Genomic DNA, 12,812 nt, shown 5'->3' with positions numbered 1-12,812 from the left:
AAAATATGGCTTAATGCATATGCATTAATTGTCATCCCAGTACCAGAAACTCTCTTTAAACAAAAACAAATTAATATCAGAAAGTGTTAGTGAAAGTTAATAAGCTTGTGTGCATTGCACAGGCTAACCATTGTGCACAGGCTAATCTGGGACACCACTTATTTGACATGCATTAATTTCCGTTTTCCATGAAAGCAGCCAATATGTACAGATTTCAATGACAAACTGGCCAATGTCGTCGCACAAGCTGTTAAACACTATTTATTACATACACACACCCACTGTCTGCAGTGTACCAGTGGTGAAGTATAAACAGACATATCGTTCTTAGCGTAGTTAAGAGCAGATCGACTTGCAACGCATACCACTAACATTAGTTGTTCGCAGGCGAACAACTTATACAAATGATTATGTGGTTCAAGTTATTTAACCATAGTCAGTCATTTTTGCAGTTGTGTGTGTGTGTGTTTCGCGACTAAATCGTGATTTAAATTCTTCAAAATTAAAAATTACTCGTCTTTCCCGAATCTCAATTAAACGCGCAGTGCGTAAATAGAAACACATGAGCATGTAGTCAGAGTATATGCTGGTAATTAGGAAAGCATATTGTATGTTAAACTATACAATTATAGGAAGAACGGCCACGCTATATAAAATGTTCGCTTAATTGTTGCCACACTTACCACCGAATTGGAATAAGTATTCGCATAAATTAAACACATTTGGCTTTAGACCTAACGACAAAGGTTTTGTTCATGGAAAACAATTATCTCGATTCCAAATGAATCGAAACATATTTATAAAACGAAAAAGACAATTATATTTTCGGATGCTGCATTCACTTCGGAACAAATCTGTTTTCTTTGTTTATGGGAGGCTTGAGAACGATGCATTGTTCTCTGTCTATAGAAAAGGCAGTTATTTGACCCCAAAATAAGTTGTTTGATGGCAATATTGTTTACAATTATCAAACATATGGTTGGTAGGTCGACCAAACGTTTTTCGTTATTTTTTTATTACTAAACTTAGTTATTTCTCAATAAAAGTTAAGGAAATCTTCAAAATATCTTTGTAGCATATACTTCTTTTTATCTGAAAGTTTGGTTTTCGATTATTGATTTATTTTATTATAGTTTGTTTCACGACATGCGAATACCCGACGAATGTTTTATTTAGTTGCGTCCAATAATAAATTGCCACGTAGACAAATACACATTGGACAAAGGAGTTACATCTAACGAAACTCATCACGGCATCACAAAAATAAATGTTGAACACTATTTTTAATCACAGTCACATATGGATGAGCAACTTGCTTCAGATCATCACATAAAAAACAGACACAGTAGCCAACATACGCACATTTTACTCTGAGTTCTTAAGTTAGGTGCAATATGCAAATCTAATACTAATGCACAGCAAACATTTCATCATATTGTGAGATACATATGGATGTATATAAACGAAGGGTCGAGCATAGTTGTAACAACAACAGGCTGTGCAGTGAAAATTAAGTTGAAATTCGGATGAATTAATTTTTTAATCGATTTATGAGGAGGTCATAGACGTTTATTTAAAAATACATCTAGAAAGAGGGCTGAACTTGTGAGAAATTAACAGCATTTAAATAACAATAATTAAAGTAGTGTATGATTAAACGTTGCAAACATTTATATATTTTTTAATAATTGAGTTAACATATCCCTAAATATCTGTCACGCATTATTTAGCGTATAGGTTGCAAAACATTAAACTGGTTTAATTACCACAACCACGTGTCATTGTTTATGTTTGCTTTCGTGACGGGCTTATTACAGAGGTATTGAATTTCCGTGAAACGTACATTTATTTCGTTCCTATTCAATACCAACAAGTGCGACGACCAAAAGCTTTGCATATTATATTTCGCCGGGTAATATCAATCGATATCGATATTCTGCAGTGAATTTTAACTTTGAACGTTGTACGTGAAAACGGTCGATTAATGTAGATCCGCCTCCTCATTTGTTAAGCGTGAAACATAGCAAGATCACTACCGGTTTATACGGACGAGTAAACCAATGTAGTGATAATTATTACTCCCATTCAGGTTTCACCGAGAGGACTATAGTTTACCCTCATATCGTAATGACTGCATTTGTTCCTGCGATTTCTAAAAAGTGCTTGAAATACTTGAAACAATCTCGGTGTACTTATAAACAGAAATGTGAGTATTATGAACGACCCCTTTTTTACCAGAGGTCAAAGGTCAGTTCACTTTCAATAAAAGAGAACAACACATACAATTTGTATATCATACGGAGATAAATTGCAATATTTTGAATAAATTTAAATAATTATAGCTACGATTAAAATGTGCATGCCATGTGATATCGAACCCGGGATCTCTAGAAGCAAGGCCAACTCTCTAGCACTTCACCACTGGAGTCCGCACAGGCTTATCAGGGACGACACTTTACGCTTTTATGTTTTTCTTCGTGTTTAGGACGTCTCTTCTAAACGCAAATTAACTCGACACGGAAAGTATTGTACGCAATAACTCTGTGCTGACTGTACAGGCTTTACATTGGAAAGACAATTTACGCAAATGTATTAAGTACTTTATTCCCAGAGCTAGGCTCATATATATGCACATCAAATCAACTTTGCCACACACCACTATCATTTTATGGATTAAATCTTTATTCTAATTTATAAGTTGGAAATTAATTAAGTTTATGTATCTTTACGATATTTTAGGTTGAAGAATGTACCAAAAAACAAAAATAAATTTAATATGTCTTCTGAATGCTGTTAAATACGTATAACATTTGCGGAAAAATAACATTTGAAGTTTAATTCAGTTTAACGCGTACACAATGCAAGGGAATATGGTAGTATACAACGTGACCTGCCGACATTTTTACTGATCAATTGCTCGTTAAAATTCACACCAATAATCCAATAATGTAAACATTCGCGGCGCTCGGTATTTGTTGCATATTAAAAGCTTAATTTTCGTGGATTTAAGATTTGATATTTGAAATTGTGCGACAAATATTCTTAATTCCGAAGGTACGTGTTTTCATTGTCTTGAAAAGTAATTACTATCTAGAAATGCAGGCTAGACATTTTTTAAGGGAATACTTCGACTCAAACAGTAAAAGTTTTCATCAACTTACGTGAACTATTTTAAATAAGTAAAACTTCGGTTGTTGATTTATACGGAAGGAAATGTTATGAATGTGCATATTCAAATTTACGTATTCGAGCTTCGCTATATTGGTTTGGATTGGCATAACAGAATCCAATTATCATGAAAAACACAACAGCACCTTTCTGCAAAGGATATAACGAAAGGCTTACTGGGTCAGGCAATTTGTAAAGAATTGTTTTCTGTTCAAAGATAACATTTTTTATCTTCAACTGTAGTGGTTACTTGCTACTTGTTTTAGAATGAATCGACACTTCAAGATTATGTGAGTGTTTATAGTGTGTTTTTAAGATCAATAGTATTGCGATATTTCCAGCGTGTTTACCAATCCCTACTGCGTTGATAAAGTGATTCAAATGAGATTCTAATCGAATATGGATATCGATTAATGTAAAAAAAATCTTACTAATATGTTAATTTTGTTTCTTTTATTAATTTTTTTTTTAATGGAACAACATTGCAACGGAATTTTCTTTATTGGTTTTGTTGCTTAATGTGGTGGATTTTGACTATACATTATGTCGCCGTCTTTTCCATTTATTCGTAAAACATGACGTACCAAATGGCTGTAGGGGATCGGACTCGGTGAGAAGCGCTTTTACCAACCACTACGTTAACCTCACAGCCATCATAGCTTATGCCCGGGCTGTTAAATATATAGCCACAAACTTAAACGTTTCTTAAATATTATATAATGTTGATTTTAATAAAATCATTGACATAAACTTCTCTTGAAAAACTTATAAGCTCCACATTTCTGGAACAAAATAACATCAACACCATGAAGAAAGATAACTGTTGTTAAAACTCTTACTTCCAATTATTTCTACATCTCTTAATAGCTATTCCTAGTCCAGGAGAAAAAGTATTAAATCATATCAACAAAGGCCTCTTTTCTTGTATTGTGTACGAGATGGACCAGGAAGAATATTAAATCATACGATGTTGGAGGAGTTGCCACGACTGACGCATATGCGTTTGAAAAACAACATGGTTAATGAAAATGTTTTAACTGGTGTATCAAATGTTTGATGTGTTGAACATGTTAAATGTATGAACATATTGCATTGTGAAAAAATATGACTCGTTTAAAAACAGTTTTTGAATAGATATGACTATAGAATATGCTTTATTGATTGTATTAATATATATATTATATATAATATATATATTTTAAAATAGGCAGGACAAGTGTATATAATAAAAATATGTATGACAAGGAAATAAGAATTCTAGGATATATATTATATAGCATGCACATCTTGAGAGTTTTTAAAACAAAATGTAGTAGAAAATCTTACTGGTGTTATAATAAACACCCTTATGAATAAAGGTTGAATCGAACCGTGAGGGTATTTATCAGATTGTATGAATTCCAAGTTAAACAAGCGATGTGTTTGTGAAACACTATGTCCCCATATATTTTACATTTGACCTTGAAGGACGACCTTGACCTTTCACCATTCAAAATGTGCAGCTCCATGAGAAACACATGCTTGCCAAATAACAAGTTGCTATCTTCAATATTGCAAAAGTTATTGCAAATGTTAAAGTTGGCGCAAACAAACAAACAAAGCAACAAACCAACAGACAGGGCAAAAACAATATGTCCCCCACTATAGTGCAATGTGCATTACAGTCATTTTATTTGAGTGCCATGTACTCGGGAATAATCAAATCATACGTTTTAAAGGTTTCTATGACTTAATATATAGTATATATACTCAAATTAACATGTAAATTGGCAATGCAATTTGTAATATATGGAGATAAATAAAAGTGTCGTTTATTGATCGATTTATTACGTTTTGTGTCAGTAAAAACTGTACATAGCTGATGTTGATTATCCGCTTCGAACTGGTACTTCGAATGGCGTTGTGATTTTAGACAGTTTGACCACGATAATACTCGTATCATATTCTTTCCACGGTTCATAAAACGCAAAAGTGTAATGTTGGAACGTACATATAGAATCAACCACCCACTTTTACATTTATCCTTTTTACGGTCAGCGAGTTTTTTGAAAATATCTCATATTCACGTATTGTACTCGCATAATGGTCATCCGCATGTCTGATGCAGTAAGCGTGAAAATATTTGTATTAAACAAAATATACTTGAACAAACGATATTAAGCTTCTTGGATTTAACATTTTGCAATGACAGATTAACCACTATTAATGTTTTTTTTAAATTCGTACTAATCTGTAGAAATGGGATATCTATTGTCACAGAAGATTATGGATTATGATTTGCGAATAACTTAATATACGTATGTAAGTGAGAATAACAAGGTTTATTTTTGGTTTACTTTAATGGTAAGTTGATGACAAGAAAAATCACAAGCAGCAGCAACCTCGCCATCGAACAGATCAAAATAATTATCCTCATCTTCACTGTCGTTCGCCTCCTCCTCCTCCTTCACTCCTCCTTCTCCTGCTTCCATTCCTTTTACTCCTCCTTCTCCTTCTCATCATCACCATCATATTCAGCAGCAGCAGCAGCAGCATTAATTTACTCTCTCATCTTAGGGATTGTCTTTTTGATCCATTCAATACTTACCGAGAACGAATCGACGGAAAAACGGACTGTTTGATTTCTTCGACATGTAATTCTCTGATATGTTCTCTTTCTTTCATGATTTCAGATCAGCATTGCGAGTCAATTAACTATAATGGGATGCGCACCTTCCAGAGACGCAGTATTTGAGTACAAAGCGTCTGCTCGTGAAACCAGCGCCTACAACCACCAGCGAAGGTCGTCTGCTGCTTCCGTGGTCCTAAGCGCTGGAAAAGGAAGTGCGTCGAAACAAAAGAAACGAAAATCTTCGTCGTCGTCGTCATCATCCAATGACAGCCATCACTCTGGTCAAAACATAGAAACGCTTCAAACGAGTAAAAGGACCGAAACTAACTGGGTGGCCAAGACTTTACATAGAAGTGAGGGCGAAAAAATACAGGATACAAATTACAACCACACTATCAATAATGCCTCCGATAGAGTGACGCAAGATAAGGATAAGTTCGAGACTACAATTGCAATAGGAATTGCAAACGTAAAAGCAAACGGAAGGGATGAGCAGTTTAATCATGAGCAACTTCAATCAGAAACATTTATAACCGGTAACTACCGACGAGATGAAAGTGTTTTTACTGAAAGCGATGAACAAGTTATAAGAAAACAAGTTGACGCCAAGTCGCTCTCTGATAGTAATCGAACACACGAAGAAAGAGCAAAATATCTGGAGCAAAAACGTGCCGCGTTTGATTCCGACAAGAAAGAGGAAGAATTCATTATATGTCGCTACGACCCGCCGCTCTTGCCACTTAATATGAAGGACCAAATAGAAACGAGCTCCCTTCCGATTTACACTGTTGACGACATTGTGGCCCACAACGAGTCCGTAAAAAGCAACGAGTGGTTCCGCATGGGCCGTAGGGTGTTCTGCCGGACCGTTATGATGGCTGTTGTAGAGGTACGAAGTTCTAGTTCATATTTAGAAAGGATAATATGAGCTTCGTTCTGAGAACATTGTGATTGTTTTTAAGACATAGGCATATCTATAATTGTTATTGAGACATGGGTAAGTCTGAAATTTTTCTTGGGACGAGACATGCAATCGTAACTGAGAAATGAGCATGTTGGTAACCTGTTTTTAGAAATGTGCATGTGGTTTATTGTTATTTTGACAACTGCATGTGGGAAACATCATTGAGACGAGACATGTGGGTAATTTTTATTGAAGCATTGGCTTGGAAGTAAATATGAATGATAAATGGGCATCGTGGTAATTGTTATTGAGGCAAGGGTCGTTGGGTGATTGTAATTGAGACATTTTCATTTTGGTTATTGTTATTGAGACAAGGGCATGTGGGTTATTGTTATGGAGACAAATGTACATATGTGTGTAATTGTTATTGAGACATGGGCCCTTAGGAAGGAAAGTAATTGTTATTGATACAATGACTGGTGGGTTATTAATAATTAGACGAGACAGATGGGTTATTGTTATTGAGACAAAGGTAGGGGAGTAACTTCAATGAGATGAACGGCATGTGTAAATTTGTAGTCGCAACTAAGTCAGGTTAGTATTTGTTATTGAGACAACGGCAAGTGAGAAAGTTTAATTGAGACATGGACCCATGCGTAAGTGTTCATGTTATGGAAACATTGGCTATTGACTTTTCCCTTTAACAAAAGGGTGTTTGTCATCGTATTTAAGACTAGCCTTTGATTGTTATTTTTATGGCGCAAGGGTAGATGTGTATCATAAAAACAAAGGATCGCGCGGTCATTATAATTGAGACGAGTGTAAATGTCAAATTAAAATCGAGGTGAGTAATTGTTATTCATTTAAGTAAATATGGGTACGTCACTTGAGACAAGAGGTGTCAAGGCACTGTAATTGAAACAAAAGCGAATTTGCTTTCGTTATAAACATGTAATTAAAATCCAGTTACGATTGGCGTGTTTAAATGAGACCAGGAACAAATAACAAACTGTAATTGAACAAAGGCGAGTAAAGAATTGAAGTTAAGATAAATGCTAAACATTCTATTGTAAAAATGCCAATAAAAGGTGAGTCATGGTTTAACCACGACCAATAATTTTACTGTTATTTAAACAAAGTGAGTAGTTAATTGTTATGAAACTAAAAGAGTTTGTAATCATTTGCATTTAAACCAGAGCAATGGGGTAAATAGAACTGCACAAGAGTAAGTTTTGCATTCCAATTGTGATAGGAGCATATGCGTGAGTATATTTGAGATTAAAAAAATGGTTCATTTCACATAAGCAGATTATTTTGTTACCGAAAACACGATAGATGGTACGTTTAAACTAGGAGACCACTATTATTGACATGATATAAGTGTTCGTGCATTTTCTAAAGCACGAGGTCTTATATCATACAAGGAAAAAAAAATCCACAAATTTAAGACCAAACGCAAATGCAAGATTGTTTGGCTCCACGAAAACAAACTTGTCAACAACAAACAATTAACTCTATTGAGCCAATAAGGAGTGGGTTCAAAAACGACAGGAGCATGTGAGTCAGTGTATCTGTCCGGTAAGCGATTTGGTTTACTCTTAGCCATATATTTATCCAAATGCACATTCCTGTCTGTACATACTTGCAGAACCGACTCAGAGACATTGAACGACGCAATGAAATGGCGATAGACGCGTTGAATGCCGGAGGCGGATGGCACTGCCAACCACATAAATACTTTGATCTCACCGAACCAGAGTATCCACCGTACCTCGTGCGCAGGGGTAACGCCTTAAGCCGTAAGGAGCTTGCGCAAGTGTTGTGCTGCTGCGTAATCGGTAAGCACGAGAACGTGTCACGTGACTGGTATGTGTCCAGCTTGAAAGAATCTGTTGAAGACGTTCTAGAAGATCTCAATGTGGTCAATGATGGCGCTGATTCTGTTGCGGCTTATTTCAAGAACCAGTTGACGCGATGGTTAAACAGATACCCGGATGTTCCCTTAGGAGAGTACCAGCTACAGAAGGGTTCTGATCCAAACAGCGTTGCGTACCAGTTGCCAAAGGGCATCGACCCTTCGTTGTTACGCGCGTGGGTCGCTGACTTTGTATGGGACACGGAACTCGACCACAATATTTGGGATAATTCTGAACCAGTTTTTACGGATCTCTGTAAAGATTCGATGGTTCTCTTCACTAATCTTGTCGCTAGCAGCAGGGACAGCGCACTTCCGGAAATAGACCACACTATAGAGGGCGCAGTGCCGTGGAGTGAAATCGATCAGGACTTGTTCAAAAACGATGTATGTACACCAGCGCAGGAGGAAATATGGAACAAGAGAAGCAGCGCTCCGCCTAAATCGGAGGCGTGGATGGAAAACAGACGAAACGCCATCGCTGTGAGCTTTTATACGCGACACGATTGGGAACCAGAAAAAGTTACACCTTATCTTGACTTCGTTGACACTCTGCGGAAGAGCTGGGTCTCTTTCCAAGAATTGTGTCAAAAACCCTGGAATCCGCCGCCTAGAAAAAATGCCAAGCGTAACGAGAGTTCCCCAAACACAAATGATCTGGCTGTGCCAGTGGAGGGCGGACGGACAGAAAATGTTGGTTTGCAGCCAAAATTTGAGGCTATGGACAGTGGTTTAGACCTCGAAAGTAACGTAGACTGTGGCCGGGCGTCCAGGTGATTCGGCGTTGTCAAAATGACGAAATGTGTTTTGGGATGAAATGTTTAAATACTCTTTCGGCAGGTCGTGTAATTTGTGATATCTGCACATTGTGATTCATTGTTCTTTCTAGTGCATTAACTTTTTTTTCTGTGATATTATTTTCGTGGTTGTGGTATCGTTAAGCTGGTCTTGCATATTGATTAAAGAGTAACATAGTTTATACTGCTTGCCATTTCTAACTCAGATACATGTTTCCGATTGATTTTATCGAAAAGTTTAAATCGTAAAATATTATTATTTGTATAGGGGAACAAGTTAAAAATATATCATTATCGGAACAATTTTACGCCGGTATGATTCGTTGGAATAGGAGCTATTTAAGGTGTTTTGTTTGTTGGACTAAGTTCCAATTTGCAATATCGTACACTTTATATGCACTGTTTTCATACAGAATCATTTATGTGTTAAAGAACACTTAGATTGATTCGTCTTTATTCAAAAGTGTAGGTGTCGGGATGTGAACAACTTTCTATATTATACAATCGACTTTTAATCGTGATGAAACCATTGACTGTGTTTTGTAATGTGATACCATTTTCGGTGTTTTATCGAATTGTTTACATGTTTACACTTGTATTATGCAATGTTATCCATCAGCAAATTCAATTATTCAACTGCTGTGTTGTTTTGCTATAGTTTTAAAACATCTACACAGTGTTGGGAACCAGAAAAAGTTACACCTTATCTTGACTTCGTTGACACTCTGCGGAAGAGCTGGGTCTCTTTCCAAGAATTGTGTCAAAAACCCTGGAATCCGCCGCCTAGAAAAAATGCCAAGCGTAACGAGAGTTCCCCAAACACAAATGATCTGGCTGTGCCAGTGGAGGGCGGACGGACAGAAAATGTTGGTTTGCAGCCAAAATTTGAGGCTATGGACAGTGGTTTAGACCTCGAAAGTAACGTAGACTGTGGCCGGGCGTCCAGGTGATTCGGCGTTGTCAAAATGACGAAATGTGTTTTGGGATGAAATGTTTAAATACTCTTTCGGCAGGTCGTGTAATTTGTGATATCTGCACATTGTGATTCATTGTTCTTTCTAGTGCATTAACTTTTTTTTCTGTGATATTATTTTCGTGGTTGTGGTATCGTTAAGCTGGTCTTGCATATTGATTAAAGAGTAACATAGTTTATACTGCTTGCCATTTCTAACTCAGATACATGTTTCCGATTGATTTTATCGAAAAGTTTAAATCGTAAAATATTATTATTTGTATAGGGGAACAAGTTAAAAATATATCATTATCGGAACAATTTTACGCCGGTATGATTCGTTGGAATAGGAGCTATTTAAGGTGTTTTGTTTGTTGGACTAAGTTCCAATTTGCAATATCGTACACTTTATATGCACTGTTTTCATACAGAATCATTTATGTGTTAAAGAACACTTAGATTGATTCGTCTTTATTCAAAAGTGTAGGTGTCGGGATGTGAACAACTTTCTATATTATACAATCGACTGTTAATCGTGATGAAACCATTGACTGTGTTTTGTAATGTGATACCATTTTCGGTGTTTTATCGAATTGTTTACATGTTTACACTTGTATTATGCAATGTTATCCATCAGCAAATTCAATTATTCAACTGCTGTGTTGTTTTGCTATAGTTTTAAAACATCTACACAGTGTTTACGTGTGATTTAATGTTTGAGACTACGATAAGAGATTGAATTGATTCTCATTTTTCTCGTTTCAAATATGAGTAAGTTATTTGTCTCATTAACTCTGCAGTTAATATGGTTTGTTTGTCTGTAGGCTTCGTGGTTTTGAGTCGATGTCGATTATGATTTTAAAATATTGTCTTAACATTTCAATACATCTTTTGTATCATATTAAACTAAATCCAGATGCGACGCTTCTTAAAGTATTGAATCACAAAATAAAATTAAGGACTGTGTGGCGATTAACAATTGATTGTTTCACTTATTCTGGCATCATAATTGTCAAAATATTAACATAATCTCATGCTTAAAGTATTCTTCTTTTAACATGTCAACCTCATTTGTAATATGATAATTAAAGTTCGGACACCGCCATCTTTGCAATAAATTTGAGCCTACTTTCGAGGTTAAGAATCAATATGAGGCCAGGAAGTGAAATAAATTTATGTAAATAGATTTTAAGTTACACCAAGCATATCATTTTAATTGCAATTTAAACAACATATTCAGGGACTTAATAAGATTTTGAAAGATAGAGGTCAAATGACCATTGGCTCGTAAATATTAGAAGTAAAACGGAATAGTGCACATATATAATCAACATTATAAAAGAATAGAAATTAAGTTTCTTAATGCCCGAAAAAGGTTTTGGCTGGGGTAAATGGTATTTAGTATACATTGATGTAAAGAACCTTGGTCCAAGCAAAAATCAGAGTGAATAATGAATCTATATATTAGTACTTCCCTTTTTGTTTTCAGTGTGTTTTTAAGGCGTATATCGAGCAAATTTAAATATCGAAATATCGCATACTTACTCGAGTTTTACCATTCTACTTTCATTGTGTCAAGTTCGTTGTTAATAAAATGAGCATTGTTTTGAGAAAACTGGACCTAAAGCATGTGCGTACAGTGTCATCCCAGATAAGCCTGTGCAGTCCGCACAGGCTAATCAGGGACGACACTTTCCGCGTAAACTTGATTTTCGGTAAGGAGGTACTTCCTTGAAACTAAAAATACGTTAAAAGCGGGAAGTGTCGTCCCTGATTAGCCAGTTTTCTCAGAACAAGGCTAAAATAAATAAAACTAACAGGCACTGTCAACGACAACGAGTGAATTAATGCCATTCAACCGCGGGACCTCACGGTCGCAAGGCGAACGAAATATTCTACGCAATTGCGAAAACGTTGTACAGATTTAAGAATACATTGGGCGCTGTTATTACTTGTATACTAACAAAAACATGTATTATTTATATGGATTATCAAGCCTTGCTCGTATTATTTCTCATGGTAACTAGATATATCGAAATGTCTCAAAGGTCTCGATTCAGGGCTAACATTTCTTTATCAAAAACACGGTTATAATAAGAAGTAGTTCTAAGAAAGACCTTTACATGTATGAAAACACCGGAACGATTCTCCTCACAAGTTTAAATCATGCTAAGCCAACACACTTTTGTAATCAATATTACACGGATAATAGCTGTCTATTCGTTTTTATCTCAGTTCTGGTTTTCCTCATTTTTCTCATTAAAGCCATCGTTTAATATTTCCACCGTTCCACAAAGGGTCATAACATGACAATTACAGATTTTAAGATTCGAAAAAATAAAACGGCGAAACATGTGATAAAATAACGCCAAGCTGTTTGCCACACCGCTGGTATACATGCTTTGTTTACGTTTTGTTTTCCCAACGCCTGTTGCTGCTAATCACTTTCCAAATGGTGTCCCATA

The 12,812-nt window shown here is 35.9% G+C and overlaps 1 protein-coding gene across 3 annotated transcripts; it reads left to right on the top strand.

Moving 5' to 3' along the window:
* Positions 1 to 2,868: 2,868 nt before the first annotated feature.
* On the top strand, positions 2,869 to 11,001 carry LOC127856114 (uncharacterized). Of its 3 annotated transcripts, none has more exons than XM_052392106.1 (3): positions 2,869 to 3,054; positions 5,841 to 6,668; positions 8,332 to 11,001. In XM_052392106.1, the coding sequence occupies exons 2-3, from the start codon at positions 5,868 to 5,870 to the stop codon at positions 9,373 to 9,375; spliced, it is 1,845 nt and encodes a 614-aa protein (XP_052248066.1). In that variant the 5' UTR covers positions 2,869 to 3,054; positions 5,841 to 5,867; the 3' UTR covers positions 9,376 to 11,001. The 3 variants fall into 3 exon arrangements, with proteins under 3 accessions (XP_052248066.1, XP_052248068.1, XP_052248067.1); XM_052392108.1 differs by lacking the exon at positions 2,869 to 3,054 and adding an exon at positions 3,162 to 3,348; XM_052392107.1 differs by lacking the exon at positions 2,869 to 3,054 and adding an exon at positions 3,162 to 3,458.
* Positions 11,002 to 12,812: the final 1,811 nt, after the last annotated feature.

This window comes from Dreissena polymorpha, chromosome 13 (genome assembly GCF_020536995.1).
Source record: "Dreissena polymorpha isolate Duluth1 chromosome 13, UMN_Dpol_1.0, whole genome shotgun sequence".
Classification (NCBI taxonomy): Eukaryota; Metazoa; Mollusca; class Bivalvia; order Myida; family Dreissenidae; genus Dreissena; species Dreissena polymorpha.
This window is presented reverse-complemented; position numbering and strand designations above follow the sequence as displayed.